At 41.7% G+C, this 17,350-nt stretch overlaps 1 protein-coding gene across 13 annotated transcripts in view; it reads left to right on the top strand.

The window, feature by feature from the left end:
* The window catches only part of PIEZO2 (piezo type mechanosensitive ion channel component 2), a 630,266-nt gene that overhangs the window by 417,845 nt on the left and 195,071 nt on the right, over positions 1-17,350 (top strand). For all 13 annotated transcript variants that reach the window (XM_075314549.1, XM_075314558.1, XM_075314555.1 and 10 more), the window contains 5 exons: positions 1,153-1,329; positions 2,964-3,092; positions 5,311-5,511; positions 7,171-7,375; positions 7,489-7,590. In XM_075314549.1, coding sequence (XP_075170664.1) covers positions 1,153-1,329; positions 2,964-3,092; positions 5,311-5,511; positions 7,171-7,375; positions 7,489-7,590 — 814 coding nt within the window. The remainder of the gene's footprint in view (positions 1-1,152; positions 1,330-2,963; positions 3,093-5,310; positions 5,512-7,170; positions 7,376-7,488; positions 7,591-17,350) is intronic.

Genomic DNA, 17,350 nt, shown 5'->3' with positions numbered 1-17,350 from the left:
CTGTTTAAACCTTTTCTAGAGGTTGTATATTTGTCCTTTTAAAGTTGGGCAGTTATAACTGATAATGGCGCATATGATGAAACATTAATAGTAACTCACTTGGCTTGTTTTGTTCTGCCTCATGGCTGTTATATACATGCATCAATATTTGAAGCCAAGTGAAAATGGCACATTTTGCAAATCCTGCAAATTAGCCAGAGTTCATATTTTCCAGTACCTCGTCCATCTATATTTTCCACTCCGCACCATCCTCCTCTGGTTGATTGATAGGCTGTTGGTATGGGCAGTGCATAGAGATCGTAAAGCACTACAAAGATACATTGAGAACACTGATTGCAGAGACATGACAAAATAGTACCAATGACCTTTCAATTCACCAGAGAAGGGTATCATTTAGCGGGGAATGCAGAGCAGGGCTGTAGTGCCGGATGTGGACTGTCACACCCTAAAGCCTCCTTTTTATATACCTCCAAAATTTGATTTCTGACTGCTGAAGCAACAAAGGTATTAATTGTCTTTATATTCTTTTAAAGCTACATGCCCATATAGAAGAAGAAATAGTAATAATACCGTACACTGTGCAAACAGAGTTAGACACTTGTTCATGTTAAATCCAGGTCTACTGGGCCAAGCAGTTACTTGGTCAGAGGAGCAGAAGAGAGCCCCTGTACAGGCCAATAAGTCAGCTAAATGCACAATTCCATCTGCTTGGAGGTAGATGTAGCCTCATAACACTTGGGCCCCGGTTTGGCTCCATAGGTTGCCTCAATGGTGTGTCTGCCTCTGGTTGGTTACGACTAACTGGTTTAGGCGCTTATTCAGTCATCCAGGTAGCCGGGATCTGATATACACCTGACAAAGAACCAGAGAAAGTTGTATTTTTGCTCACACCCTTATTGATATGTAAATGCATAGCTCAATCAGACATGTCAGTCAGGGACAGGAATAAATTCATGCAGAGAGTCATTACCAGGCAGATTATACCAACAGACACACATATATAACTTACAGGTGGTTAGCCCATATTTCTCCTCACCTCACATAAATTGAGAAGATGGGCAGGCACAAAGGAGGTCTAAAAGTATTTATTTTGCTCTTGATGGTTATTGGAGCAATATTATTGGTGTAATATTTCTTCTTTATTGTATGCAGGTATCATTGCTCAATTATGTCTTTTTGACTGCCTGGGCATTTGCCTTACCATATTCCCAGTTACGACCTTTGGCATCTAGTGTCTGTACTGTTTGGACTTGTGTGATTATTGTATGCAAAATGTTGTATCAACTCGCAACCATTGACCCCCAGAACTTTTCCAGCAATTGTTCCCTGGTAAGTTATATTACATAAACAGCAATGGTCAGAATATTTCCACTTTGACCTAGATAGCCTGCAATCTTCTATTTCATATAGACAGCCAAAAATGAAACACAAAATCAGATATTAGATATATTGAAAGATAAATGCAGAACACAGAAACTAAATTGCATATTACATGTGTCGTTTCTAAAATATCTAGCAGACAAGAAGTAAGAACAATGTCCAGCACTGGACAGTAACCAAGGCTTGACAAAGGCTACTCATGTAGCAGAAACATGTTGCTATGTCATAATTTTTCCTTTGGAGTGACTTTTATGACCTGTCATATTTTATACTGAGACACCAATATTAAAACTTGGAAATTTACCTGGCTGAATCTGAATCTGGTTAAGGGGGCTTTACACGCAATGATATCGCTAACGATATGTCGTTGGGGTCACAGAATTCGTGACACACATCCGGCGTCGTTAGCGATGTTGTTGCGTGTGACACCTATGAGCGAGTGTTAACGATCAAAAATACTCACCTAATCGTTGATCGTTGACACGTCGTTCATTTCCCAAATATCGTTCCTTGTTCTGGACGCAGGTTGTTCGGCATTCCTGAGGCAGCACACATCGCTACGTGTGACACCCCGGGAACGACAAGCAGCCTTCCTGCGTCCTCTGACAATGAGGTGGGCTTGTCGTTAATGCGGCTGGTCTCCGCCCCTCCACTTCTATTGGCGGATCGCTGTGTGACGTCGCTGTGACGGCGCACGAACCTCCCCCTTAAAAAAGAGGTTGTTTGCCGCCCACAGCGACGTCGCTATGAAGGTAAGTACGTGTGACGCTTCCTAGCGATATTGTGCACCACGGGCAGCGATTTCCCCGTGACGCACAAACGACGGGGGCATGTGCTTTCACGAACAACATCGCTAGCGATGTCACTGCGTGTAAAGCAGCCTTTACTCTCCAGCGCTGGACATTGTCCTTACTTCTTGTCTAATTGCCTCAGGCCTAGTCCGTGCAGCAGGAGAGTTTTTCTTCCCACTATACAGACCATAGAAGGTGAGCTGAAATCTATTATTTTGTATCATTAAAATATCTAGTAATCCTAATAAATTTGATGTTTAGAAACAAAATGTTTAAAAGAACTGAGATTCCTGAGGGGTTGATACCTTTTAATGGCTAACTGAAAAGATTTTAATAAATAGCAAGCTTTCCAGACTACTCAGGTCTCTTCATCAGGCTCAGTATAATACAAAATCTGAAGAGTCACATATTTATACACAATAAGAACGAATAGTGCAGTAAATAAGACAAGTGACGTGATGTGCACTATTTTATGTCTAGTTGTGTATAAATACTGTATCTGATTCTTCAGATTTTGTGTTATACTGAGCCTGATGAAAAGACCTGAGTAGCCTCCAAAGCTTGCTATTTATTACCATCTTTTCAGCTAGCCTTTAAAAGGTATCAACCACTGAGGACTCTCAGTTCTTTTAAACATTTTGTTTTCTGTATACTGGCTAACACGGAACAAATATATACTCTAGCTGTATCATGTTAGGAAACAAGCATTTATACATTGAAAATCATATTAATCTATAGTGGGAATATGTTTTGGTATTAGTCTGCTGTATAACATGTACCTTTATGTTACAGCCTTCTCCCAATCAGACAAATATTGACAGCAGAGAAGACCTTAACAAGTCACTCCTCTATAGTGGTCCAATTGATCCATCGGCATGGGTAGGACTAAAAAAGTCTGTGCCTCTTCTTTCATACTTACGGGTAATTTGCTTTTCTTTCATATATTTTCAAAATTGATCATTTTCCTAATAATAAGAGATGAGACATCGAAAATGTGTAGTGCTTTATTTGTATGAAATCCACAGGCACAACATACATTTAGGTTAAATAAGGGAATCTCTGTTGGAAAGAAAAAGATAAGGTTATGTTTCCTCTTACGTTGATGGCATGGATTAGAGGAGAGGTCCCCAACCTTTCTGACCATAAGATCCACATTCAGCTCTGAAAGACTGTCACAAGCCACATTCAGCTCTGAGACAGGGTCGAGAGCCATATCCAGCTGATGCCTCCTGACAGTAGAGTCCCCATTACCAGTATAATGACAGCAATAGCTTTTCCACAGAAATCACATCGAGGCCGTATATCAAGATCCAGGGGTTCCAACCTTACCCCCATTCATATCTGCTCTTCTGTGTGGAGCTACTCACAAAAGTCACCATCTAGACACCTGCTCATGATAGCTGTTTCCTAGACCTGATGCTTATGCACCAAGCTTGAAGACAGCCATGAGCCACACATCACAGGCCCGCGAGCCACATGTGGCTCATGAGTTATAGGTTGGGGGGACCCCTGGATTAGAGCATTGATTTATAATTCTGAGATATGACAGCAAGAATAGCACAGCATGCATTTCTATTTTTGTCAAAATGAGGGAACCTCAAGGGACTCTATTATAAGCCACTAGGTTCTGTCAGGCGAGCTTTGTGGTCAGCGATACAACAGATGTGGCACAGCACTGTAGCTCCTATTATAAACAGATGTCCTATATATGTGACTGTTGGCTGTTAGCCGCTTTCTGTCACTCCTTTGCCTTTCCATGTCCTAATGAAATATACCACTTTCTATTAGGGTGTGATGTGGCATATGTGAGTTTCGCCATGTGATTGTGATGTGGAGATTGGACCTTGCTCACCCTGCTCAATCTCTTCTGCAAGTACTGAAAGAAGGACGTCTGGAGAGCATTGAGGGTGGTCCTGATCAGCATGTTCAATGTTCTTAAATGTTGTGTTGATTAGCAGCCATGGCATCTAAGTAGTTAACTCAAGATAGAGAATTCCTTCTGTCTCGCTATTGGCACTATGAGATTCGATCTTCTTTGGGAGCCAGTTGCCTAACAATGGCCCCAGGTCTGCCATGGTACATGTGTATTGGGCTGCGGCAGAGGTGTGGTCTAATAGTTTACCTGCTAACAGGTAATAATGCTTTGGAATACTCTGAATTTTAAAGCACTATTTAAGCAATCCAAGGATTCCTGATTTTAGTCTCCTAGAGGGACAAAAGATAAGCGAAATTAAGTGCAATAATTTGTATTCAAATAAACAAAAGCCATTCCTTCCCCAAAAAATATTTTAATAAAAAAATTGTTGTTGTTTTTTAAAAATTACATAAAGTATAAAGCTACATATTGAGTTGTACATAACTACAACAAAAGCTACATACAGAGATGTAGAGAACGCTAATGCTACAATGCTAAAATGTTGCTATTTCTAATTTAGTAATTCACCTGCAGTCTTATATTGATCCTATGGGACTTCAAGGGGTTGTATGACCTCGGGGTATATGTCTGTAGTCACTGTATGTGACTGCTGACTTGTGTACCTTCACAGTATGCAGTACACACACTGTCAGGATTCTCTTGTTTCATCACTGGGAGCAGGCAGTCATGTGGCCGCAAGTATGGGATTTGCTCACTTCAGGCTACATTCCTCCTAGATGTATCTGGCCTCATTCAATTCATAGTGATCAAGGTCATACATATCTAATTGGCACATGATTGACTGTATGCAAATTGCTTACTTGCAGTCACATGCCCACCTGCTCTTGGCGCCAGCACAGGAGAATCCTGACAGTGTGCATACTGTGTACTATGGGGATTTAGAGTTACATAATTAATCAAGTTAAAAATAGACATAGATTGAACAAGTTCAACCTTTCTCCACCAGTTACACAGTCTCTATTACTAGATTATATATAACGCATAATGCCATTTATTGTGAGAAAAGCATCCAGACCTTTTTTAAAAGCCATTATTGTACTTGTCATTACTACCTCTTGCGGTAGGGCATTCCTCAGTCTGACTGCATACCTGTTGTCCAAGGGTGGATTACCATTTTCATTTTTGGATTACTTATTGGGATAAAAATACTATGGCAAATATGTAGATGTGGATATGTAACTTTCACTTTCTTCTTCCTTACAGAATAATTTACTCATGTTGTTCATATTAGCTTTTGAAGTGACTATCTACCGACATCAGGAATATTACAGGTGTAGAAACAATCTGACAGCACCAGTCACAAGAACAATATTTCATGACATCACAAGGCTCCACCTGGATGACGGGATCATAAATTGTGCCAAGTATTTCATAAACTACTTTTTCTACAAATTTGGTATGGAGGTAAGACTTTTCATAAAGCATTTAAAGGGTGCTTTACACACTGCGACATTGCTAACGATTTATTGTCGGGGTCACGGTGTTTGTGACGCACATCCAGCGTCGTTAGCGACATTGCAGTGTGTGACACGTACGAGCGACCTTCAACGATCGCAAAAGTAGTAAAAATCGTTGGTGTTGGAGAGGTTGTCCAAACACCAAACATCGTTGTCTGGTGAGTAGCAATGTTGTTCGTCGTTCCTGCGGCAGCACACATCGCTATGTGTGACACCGCAGGAGCGACGAACATCTCCTTACCTCCGTCCACCGGCAATGAGGAAGGAAGGAGGTGGGCGGGATGTTCCAGCCGCTCATCTCCGCCCCTTCTCTGCTATTGCATGGCTGCCGTGTGACGTCGCTGTGACGCCGCACGAACCACCCCCTTAGAAAGGAGGTGGTTCGCCGGCAACAGCGATGTCGCAGGGAAGGTAAGTCCGTGTGACGGGTGTTAGCGATGTTGTGTGCCACGGGCAGCGTTTTGACACAACCGACGGGGGCGGGTACGCTCGCTAGCCGGCAGCGTATAAAGTACCCTTAACAGTGAAATCTGCTATTAGAAAACATTTGAAAAACGTCTTTAAAAGGGGTGAAAACTAAATTACTTATTTGAAAAATATTTTAAGACTTTTATGTTATCTTGTTTTATACAAAAAAAATCATTTGTGCAGTAGATTATATTCACATACAGCTTGTTTTTACTTTCAATATAGATTTTGAGCGCAAAATCTGATACAAAAATTGCAAATATAAATTAAATAGCATACTCCCATTACCAATAGCATACTCCCATTACCGATTCCCTGCTTCTCTCTTCCTGGTTTCCACTTTCTGATGTGAGGAGAGCGCCCAGTGGCATTGGTACATGAGTACCAGGGGTTTGTGAGGTGAAAATACATTTTTGAATTTTTGGACAACATTCTATTTTAACAATAACTTTTCTTTGCTAGTCAACATTAAAGAAAGCTTGAGCTTAAAAAAAAGCCATAGTGCTAGTTTGCAGGTATATACCATTTTAATTATATGTTGTTGTCTTAGTGAAAGTACGGCTGCCAGGAGAAAATGAAATTATATTCTCCCTGCAGACACTTGCTACCAGTCAAGTAAGAAGTGTGGGAGCTATGAGCAGTCAGCCCTCTGTACCCAGTGAGCGCTCTGTAATCACTCTTCCCTACTGTTTGATTAACATCCTGCTATACAGCATATGTGCTGAGTAGGATGTCAGTCCAGGAGCAGGGGGAGTTATGACAGTGCGCTCACTGTGTACAGAACATTAACTGCACACAGCCCACACGATACTTCACTGGAAGCAGGCAGGTGCAAAGAGAATATCATTTCATTTTCTCCCTGCACGCAAACTTCTAGTTAAATAGCCACATATAATGACATTGGTATTTGCACTGTAGCTGCAGGTATTATAAATATCATCTATTCTATCATTTATTCTATGACAGGTTTCTTTTAAACCTTAAAGAATAACATTTGTAATAGAAATACTGTGGGAGCAAACACACGGTATAAATCCCAGTTCATCAGGCTTCCAATAAAAACACCTAACCTTTAAAGTTGTAACTTTACACTAAATGCAGTCTTATACAAAATTGTCATTTTCATTTTCTTGTGCAGACTTGCTTCTTGCTGTCTGTTAATGTAATTGGTCAAAGGATGGATTTCTTTGCCATGATCCATGCATTTTGGCTGTTTGCCGTACTGTACAGACGCAGAAGAAAAGCAATTGCAGAAGTCTGGCATAAATATTGCTGCTTTCTCGCTTGTATTATTACATTCCAGTACTTCATGTGTATTGGCATTCCTCCGGCTCCATGTAAAGGTAAAATATCATCTTTCATCCATAAGTATTTGTTAGCACAATTTTTTTTATTTTGCCAAGTTATTCTTATGCCAAAGAATAATTGTTTTTAAATATGTTATCTCTGGTTTTAGATTATCCTTGGAGACACCATGGAGCCAATTTTAATTCCAATATAATTAAATGGTTGTACTTTCCAGACTTTATTGTGAGACCTAACCCTCTATTTCTCGTTTGTAAGTATGTAAAGTTGCAGTATATAGCACATTGCCATATAATTCTAGCAATTGAGCCTTGCACTTTTTTTGCTGGGTCACCACACAATAAGTACATGACTGTCAATTTTACTGCAGTGAAAAAGGGATTTTACATTAAAGGGGTTGTCCTGTCTCGAATGATAAGTCTGCAGTCACTCTTAAGGTACCGTAACACTAAGCAACATCGCTAGCAACATCGCTGCTGAGGCACAACTTGCTAGCGATGTTGTTGTGTGTGACATCCAGCAACAACCTGGCCCCTGCTGTGAGGTCGTTGGTTGTTGCTGAATGTCCTGGGCCATTTTTTAGTTGTTGCTCTCCCGCTGTGAAGCACAGATCGCTGTGTGTGACAGCGACAGAGCAACAACTAAATGTGCAGTGAGCAGGGAGCCGGCTTCTGCGGACGCTGGTAACCAATGTAAATATCGGGTAACCAAGAAGCCCTTTCCTTGGTTACCCGATATTTACCTTCGGGACCAGCATCTGGCCGGATATCTGGGAACAATTCCAGGCCGGACACATGTTTTTTTAAAAATCCGGTTAGTCCCGCCGATCCCAGTTATGTTCGACTCTGCCCATCACTAATCACTACCGCATCATACCGCACGCAGTTTTGATGCGCTGTTTTTCCCAGGAGGTGTAGGTTAGGTGCATGAATATGGTGGAAAAATGTCATCACTAAATTTGCATGTCTTGGCCCAAAAATGCAAAAAAAAACCCGGTTCTGACGCCATTTCAGTGCAGTTTTCTGCTAGGAGGGGCAATTTTTTTGCTGAAATATCTGCATTAGATTTCAGCACCAAATTTGCACCTCTTGGTAGAAAACCACACCAAAACGGCGTCAAAAACATTTTTTTCATTCCAATTCTCCTTAATTTGTGTATAGTACCTGAAGGGTTAAAAAATTTCCTGACAGCAGTTTTAAAGGATTTGAGGGTTGCGGTTTTTAAAATGGTATCACTTCTGAAGAGTTTCCAATATATAGGCTACTCAAAGTCCATTTAAAGCCTCCTTCACACATACGTGTCTCTGGTATGTGTTTGATCCATTTCCTCATGTGCCTGAGACATGAGCACACGTAGACCCATTCAAATCAATAGGTCTGCGCTCACGTGCGTGTTTTGCCATGGACCGTGTGTACGTGTAGAGCATACGTGTGCCCGTGTGCTCCACACGTAGACATGTCCATTTTTCTCCGGCATCACGGGTGTCACACGGACCACATGGATGTGATCCGTGTGACACGCACCGGAGAAAACACATGTGCCTGTGAAATAAAATTAATTTCTGTACTCACATTCTCCAGCTCTGCTGTCTCTGCCGCTGCTGTCACTTGCTTCCCACCCTTGCTCATTATACTCATTGCATATTCACTTCACTGCGGCCGGAAGCAGCAGCGGGGAGTCGGCAGGACCGGAGTGCGAAGATTAGCACCACGGACAGCGAGGCCAGGGACAGGTGAGCAGAAAGATCCCATTCTCTGTGTATTATCACGGATAACACATGGAGAACACACGTGTGCAATAAACACAGCACACGGAGGGCAATGCGCACCTTTGACACGTCCGTGAAAAACGTGCGTGATTTTCACGGACATGTGAAAGAGGCCTAAAGCTGAGTAGGTTCCTAAAGAAACACTTTGTAAATTAAAAAAAAAAATGAGAAATTGCTGCTAAACTGTTAGCAATGCTAACAAACAAAATAAAATTACATTTGAAAAATGATGCACAGCTAAACACAGGCTTTCACAGGAGACTTGTAATAACAAGCACGGGGTCTTCAGCAGACCACCGGTTGTCATGGCAACCCATCGGTTCTCCACGATTACATCACGGGTGCCCTAATGAGCGCAGAGGATGGCATGCCTTCATGCCAGCACTGGTAAAATACCATTGTCAGAGATTTATAGCAGTCACTTAACATTGTAACTGCCACGGGTGGAGCTCTGCTCATATAGGTAGAAGATGATTGAATAATTCAGCCATAATCTGCCAAAAGGATGTGGTCTCAGGGTGCGAGTCTCCATCAAAGGCAGGTACACAACATATGATATAACTATATGTTATATGTCGTGGGTTAATAGCATTATCCGAACTGATAGGTTACCTTTAAGACTGTTCATGCAAATTTTGGAGCTCTTTGAAATGAAGACCAATTACCGATAATTCCTTCTATTGAGGTATATTTACTGGAAAAAGGGGTAAAACCTAACCTTTATTAATGATACTAAAAAGAACCTACAAAACTGCACTTAGTAATTCATCCATATTTGAGTGACTAATAATATTAAAATAGTCTCAATGTCTCAATAGTCTCAACGCTAACTTTGTCAGATGTAGTGCCAAGTGTTGAAATCCCCCCCCAAAAAAGGGAATGACCTAAGAGCCCACCAGCACCCATATTGCAGGGCAAAGTCCCCATAGCTCCAGGTTACACCACCCCACAAGCTCAGCACCACAGAAAAAATGGCCACCACATAGTATCAACACAAAGTTAATATATCTAAACAAAAATGTCACCTTCCAAATTGTGTCAGCCGAAAAACCTGAGCGCAAAATAGGTTGGATCCCGCTTGCAGTCTTCTGCAAATTTAAAAGCACTTTTTTTAAAAGAAAAAAAAGAGGGGACAATATGCTATAGTTGTAGAAAGAAACAAGACATGGACCACACATCCAAATCTTATACATTGATCTATTGTGGCCTTGGCAAAATTTACAAAAGTGACCACGAGATTATGAGTTAACATTATGATCAGAGCTCCATGCCACGTCACGGCGAACCTTTTAGAGGGTTCCTATCTTGCTATAGCGCAATATGACTTATGTATGGCACCATGTTATGTAAATATTCTCTGCATTTCATGACAAGAAATTTGACGTAAACATTTTCTGTATAAAATTCAGAGGCATGTGCAGGTACAATAGGGCTCCATATCCTGTTATTGTTAGCCTGTAATATTACAGCATATTGCTGTAGATGACAAATGGGTGTTCTCGTCTCATAGATTTATGGCATATCCAAGGTATGTGCTGAGATGTGGGTCACAACAATGAGACCACTGAGAACAAGACCCTGATTTTCCTTGTGGTCAGTGGAGAGTAGAGATGAGCGAACCGGTCCCGGTTCGGCTCGAGGCGGTTCGCCGAACGGGGGGTCTGGCTCGAGTTCGGCTCGTCGAACGTTCGACGAACCGAACTCGAACGTATAGGCTATAATGGGAGGCAATCACAAACATATAAAAATGCATTATAAATGTACACAAACAGTTAATAAACATTGCCATAACACTTACCGGTCCTCGCGATCCCTTCTGCACTCTGTCTCCTGCCGCTATTCCATCCGATGATCGCTGAATCCTCCCGGTGACCTGCACTGCCAGCAGAGAAGCAGGACCTATCGTGACGTCAAAATAGCCATGTGACCAGTCACGTGGCTATTATCTCATTGGCTACAGACTGGTCACATGACTATGACACGTCATGTAGGACCTGCGAGTGCATCTCTCCGGTACACGGTGCACATATGTGTATCGCCGTGTACCGACGACATGCTCTAGCACACGGTCGACTCCCCGTTCCGTTAGGGACCGGCTGACACAGCCGGTCATTAACGGAGATCACCGTTGCCATAGCAACGCAGTTAGCGGTGACGTCACCGCTAACCGCGGCTCCGAGAGCACCGTTGCTATGGTAACGCGTCTGTCAGCGTTACCGCTAGCAGCCAGCAGTGATCACTCACGGAGTGAAGGCTGCACGCTGCTTCCCGATTGTAGTGAGCATTGTAGTTAGGATGGAGGTTCCCCAGCCCCAAGTGATGAGCTGGTGAATCTCATCCTTCCTCACTACAATCGTCACTACTACTACACTAGAAAGAAAGAAGACAGAAGAGCAGGATCGTGGAGGGCTGACAGGGGTAATAAAGATGGAGTCTCTAATGTGTCTGTGTATTTATTTCTATTAAAGTATTTTTTCTCTGTGTGGTGTCTTTTTTTAACCCTTTATTGGAGATTCTTAATGGCCGGGTCAAACGTGCCTGACATTAAGAATCTCTGGCTTAATACTGGCTGGTAAAACAAAGCCAGTATTAACTCATGATTACCCAACAAGCCACCCGGCTCCAGGGCTGTTGGAAGAGTTGGATACAGCGCCAGATGATGGCGCTTCTATGAGAGCGCCATTTTCTGGGACGGCTGCGGACTGAAATCCGCAGCAGAGGCGCCCACAAACCTCGGGCTAACCTGTGCTGCGGATTCCAATCCCCAGCTGCCTAGTTGTACCCGGCTGGACACAAAAATAGGGCGAAGCCCACGTCATTTGTTTTTTATTTATTTCATGAAATAAGTGAAATAATTAAAAAAAACGGGCTTCCCTATATTTTTGGTTCCCAGCCGGGTACAAATAGGCAACTGGGGGTTGGAGGCAGCCCGTGGCTGCCAGCTGTACCTGGCTAGCATACAAAAATATGGCGAAGCCCACGTCATTTTTTTGGTGGGCAAAAAACTTCTGCATACAGTCCTGGATGGAGTATGCTGAGCCTTGTAGTTCTGCAGCTGCTGTCTGCTCTTCTCCATACAGACAGACAGCAGCTGCAGAACTATAAGGCTCAGCATACTCCATCCAGGACTGTATGCAGAAGTTTTTTGCCCCCTGAAAAAATTATGTGGCTTCGCCATATTTTTGTATGCTAGCCAGGTACAGCAGGCAGGTACGGCTGCCCCCAACCCCCAGTTGCCTATTTGTACCCGGCTGGGAACCAAAAATAAAGGGAAGCCCTTTTTTTATTATTTCATGAATTTCATGAAATAATTAGAAAACAAATGACGTAGGCTTTGCCCCATTTTTGTGTCCAGCCAGGTACAACTAGGCAGCTGGGGATTGGAATCCGCACCACCGGTTGGCCTGAGCTTTCTGGGCCCCACTGCTGCGAATTGCAGTCTGCAGCCACCTCAGAAAATGGCATTTTCATAGAAGCGCCATCTTCTGGCGCTGTATCCAACTCTTCCAGCACCTGCCTGCTATACCTGGCTAGCATACAAAAATATGGCGAAGCTCACGTCCTTTTTTTGTAGCTTTTTGGCAAAAAAAAAAAAAAAAAATGCTTCCCTGGATTTTCCATTGCCAGTGAAGGTAACACCAAGCAGTGGGGGTTAGCAGCCAGTAGCTGCTTGGATTACCCTTAGCTAGCAATACAAAAAATGCAGTGGGAGCTAACATATATTTTTTTTAATTATTTATTTAAATAACTAAAAATAAAATGGGCTTCCCTGTATTTTGATTGCTGGACATCACAGTGCTGTAAAAATAAATCTTTAAAAAAATGACGTAGCGCTCCGCGGTATTTTTGATTCTCAGCGCAGATAAAGCAGACAGCTATGGGTTGCCACCCCCATCTGCCTGCCGTTACCTTGGTTGGCAATCAAAATACAGGGAAGCCCATTAATTTTTTCTATTTAAAAAATAGTTAAAAAAAAAAAATTACGTTGGGTCCCCCCATTTTTGATAGCCAGCTAGGGTAAAGCAGACGGCTGTAGCCTGAAAACCACAGCTGGCAGCTTTACCGTGGTTGGGGATCCAATGTGGAGGTCCCCTCAGGCTCTTTTTTATAATTATTTTATAAATATTAATAATTACACAATAAAAGTAGGGGACCCCCCAAATTGGATCACCAGCCAAGGTAAAGCGGACAGCTGTGGTCTGGTATTCTCAGGGTGGGAAGGTCCATAGTTATTGGGCCTTCACAGCCTAAAAATAGCAGGCCGCAGGCACCCCAGACGTGGCGCATCCACTAGATGCGCCAATCCTGGCGCTTCACCCCAGCTCATCCCGTGCCCTGGTGCAGTGGCAAACGGGGTAATAAATCGGGTTGATACTAGCTGTAAAGTCACCTGAGATCAAGCCCAGCAGTTTGTGATGTCATGGCGTCTATTAGATACCCAACATCATAAACTGTCAGTACTAACAAAAACAAAAAATCGACAAAAGAAATTTATTTGAAAAAACAGTCCCCAAAACATTTCCTCTTTCACCAATTTATTGTAAGAAAAAAAATAAAGGGGTCCCACGACGACTCTGGACCGTCTAGAATATGGGGGGGAGACACTCAGGGAACGTATCCCCCATTTTCTAGGAGTGCGGACCCTTCATGTGAGGAGTGTGGGTGCAATGAATCTGCACTCACTCTCCCCGGGTCCACAGCAGCAGAGTCCATGTCGTAATGGTTGCTACCAAAGCTGCAATGCCCTGCTCATGAGGTAAGGGCATGCCTAATCAGGAGAACTACTGTAGAGGAAGCTCTGCTCACTGGTATATAGGTGCTCAGAGGTAATAATAGATAAAATTAGTGAGTAACCTCGGCACTCTATATCTCCCAGACTAAGTCAGTAAGTCACAATGGATAGTAATGCAAAATCACTCTTTATTGGTCCGTATTAAGAAAATTTTTTTTTCATAAGCATATATGTTTTTGTCCAAAACAAGTTACAAATGACGTTTCGGCCTGAGCCTTCGTCAGATTGGACTTATCTGCATGTAATCATGAAAAATGACAATAATCAGTATCACATAAGAGTGAGAGAACAATAACATAAACTCGAACAATGTAGAGGTACAATTGGGATGCAGCAAAAAAATTGCAACACAGCAAGAAATGAAACACATGATACAAATGTCATAATACAGTACAAGGACAATATAGTAATGACAAATATGGGGTCAGAGTAGGCTTAGACAGCTCTGGTACGAAAGAGATGTCAATCATAAAGTAACATGTGCAGTAGGTGTAGAGCTACACTATGCATGGCAGAGCTAATGGGTAGACCGACCATAGAAAAAGTAGAGAAAAAGTGGAGAAAAAGTGGAGAATAAGTGGAACATAAGAGGAGAAAAAGTGGAGAAAAAGTGGAGCATAAGAGGAGAAAAAGTGGAGAAAAAAGTGAAGAAAAAGTGGAGCATAAGAGGAGAAAAAGTGGAGAAAAAGTGGAGAAAAAGTGGAGCATAAGAGGAGAAAAAGTGGAGAAAAAAGTGGAGAAAAAGTGGAGAAAAAGTGGAGAAAAAGTGGAGCATAAGAGGAGAAAAAGTGGAGAAAAAGTGGAGAAAAAGTGGAGAAAAAGTGGAGAAAAAGTGGAGCATAAGAGGAGAAAAAGTGGAGAAAAACGTGGAGAAAACGTGGAGAAAAAGTGGAGAAAAAGTGGAGAAAAAGTGGAGCATAAGAGGAGAAAAAGTGGAGAAAAAGTGGAGAAAAAGTGGAGAAAAAGTGGAGCATAAGAGGAGAAAAAGTGGAGAAAAAAGTGGAGAAAAAGTGGAGAAAAAGTGGAGAAAAAGTGGAGCATAAGAGGAGAAAAAGTGGAGAAAAAGTGGAGAAAAAGTGGAGAAAAAGTGGAGCATAAGAGGAGAAAAAGTGGAGAAAAAAGTGGAGAAAAAGTGGAGAAAAAGTGGAGCATAAGAGGAGAAAAAGTGGAGAAAAAAGTGGAGAAAACGTGGAGAAAAAGTGGAGAAAAAGTGGAGAAAAAGTGGAGCATAAGAGGAGAAAAAGTGGAGAAAAAGTGGAGAAAAAGTGGAGCATAAGAGGAGAAAAAGTGGAGAAAAAAGTGGAGAAAAAGTGGAGAAAAAGTGGAGAAAAAGTGGAGCATAAGTGGAGAAAAAGTGGAGAAAAAGTGGAGAAAAAGTGGAGAAAAAGTGGAGCATAAGAGGAGAAAAAGTGGAGAAAAAAGTGGAGAAAAAGTGGAGAAAAAGTGGAGCATAAGAGGAGAAAAAGTGGAGAAAAAAGTGGAGAAAACGTGGAGAAAAAGTGGAGAAAAAGTGGAGAAAAAGTGGAGCATAAGAGGAGAAAAAGTGGAGAAAAAGTGGAGAAAAAGTGGAGAAAAAGTGGAGCATAAGAGGAGAAAAAGTGGAGAAAAAAGTGGAGAAAAAGTGGAGAAAAAGTGGAGAAAAAGTGGAGCATAAGAGGAGAAAAAGTGGAGAAAAAGTGGAGAAAAAGTGGAGAAAAAGTGGAGAAAAAGTGGAGCATAAGAGGAGAAAAAGTGGAGAAAAAAGTGGAGAAAACGTGGAGAAAAAGTGGAGAAAAAGTGGAGAAAAAGTGGAGCATAAGAGGAGAAAAAGTGGAGAAAAAGTGGAGAAAAAGTGGAGAAAAAGTGGAGCATAAGAGGAGAAAAAGTGGAGAAAAAAGTGGAGAAAACGTGGAGAAAAAGTGGAGAAAAAGTGGAGAAAAAGTGGAGCATAAGAGGAGAAAAAGTGGAGAAAAAGTGGAGAAAAAGTGGAGAAAAAGTGGAGCATAAGAGGAGAAAAAGTGGAGAAAAAAGTGGAGAAAACGTGGAGAAAAAGTGGAGAAAAAGTGGAGAAAAAGTGGAGCATAAGAGGAGAAAAAGTGGAGAAAAAGTGGAGAAAAAGTGGAGCATAAGAGGAGAAAAAGTGGAGAAAAAAGTGGAGAAAAAGTGGAGAAAAAGTGGAGAAAAAGTGGAGCATAAGTGGAGAAAAAGTGGAGAAAAAGTGGAGAAAAAGTGGAGAAAAAGTGGAGCATAAGAGGAGAAAAAGTGGAGAAAAAAGTGGAGAAAAAGTGGAGAAAAAGTGGAGAAAAAGTGGAGCATAAGAGGAGAAAAAGTGGAGAAAAAAGTGGAGAAAACGTGGAGAAAAAGTGGAGAAAAAGTGGAGAAAAAGTGGAGCATAAGAGGAGAAAAAGTGGAGAAAAAGTGGAGAAAAAGTGGAGAAAAAGTGGAGCATAAGAGGAGAAAAAGTGGAGAAAAAAGTGGAGAAAAAGTGGAGAAAAAGTGGAGAAAAAGTGGAGCATAAGAGGAGAAAAAGTGGAGAAAAAGTGGAGAAAAAGTGGAGAAAAAGTGGAGCATAAGAGGAGAAAAAGTGGAGAAAAAAGTGGAGAAAACGTGGAGAAAAAGTGGAGAAAAAGTGGAGAAAAAGTGGAGCATAAGAGGAGAAAAAGTGGAGAAAAAGTGGAGAAAAAGTGGAGAAAAAGTGGAGCATAAGAGGAGAAAAAGTGGAGAAAAAAGTGGAGAAAACGTGGAGAAAAAGTGGAGAAAAAGTGGAGAAAAAGTGGAGCATAAGAGGAGAAAAAGTGGAGAAAAAGTGGAGAAAAAGTGGAGCATAAGAGGAGAAAAAGTGGAGAAAAAAGTGGAGAAAAAGTGGAGAAAAAGTGGAGAAAAAGTGGAGCATAAGTGGAGAAAAAGTGGAGAAAAAGTGGAGAAAAAGTGGAGAAAAAGTGGAGCATAAGAGGAGAAAAAGTGGAGAAAAAAGTGGAGAAAAAGTGGAGAAAAAGTGGAGCATAAGAGGAGAAAAAGTGGAGAAAAAAGTGGAGAAAACGTGGAGAAAAAGTGGAGAAAAAGTGGAGAAAAAGTGGAGCATAAGAGGAGAAAAAGTGGAGAAAAAGTGGAGAAAAAGTGGAGCATAAGAGGAGAAAAAGTGGAGAAAAAAGTGGAGAAAAAGTGGAGAAAAAGTGGAGAAAAAGTGGAGCATAAGTGGAGAAAAAGTGGAGAAAAAGTGGAGAAAAAGTGGAGAAAAAGTGGAGCATAAGAGGAGAAAAAGTGGAGAAAAAAGTGGAGAGAACGTGGAGAAAAAGTGGAGAAAAAGTGGAGCATAAGAGGAGAAAAAGTGGAGAAAAAGTGGAGAAAAAGTGGAGCATAAGAGGAGAAAAAGTGGAGAAAAAAGTGGAGAGAACGTGGAGAAAAAGTGGAGAAAAAGTGGAGCATAAGAGGAGAAAAAGTGGAGAAAAAGTGGAGAAAAAGTGGAGCATAAGA

This window comes from Anomaloglossus baeobatrachus, chromosome 6 (assembly GCF_048569485.1).
Source record: "Anomaloglossus baeobatrachus isolate aAnoBae1 chromosome 6, aAnoBae1.hap1, whole genome shotgun sequence".
NCBI classification, from domain to species: domain Eukaryota; kingdom Metazoa; phylum Chordata; class Amphibia; order Anura; family Aromobatidae; genus Anomaloglossus; species Anomaloglossus baeobatrachus.
This window is presented reverse-complemented; position numbering and strand designations above follow the sequence as displayed.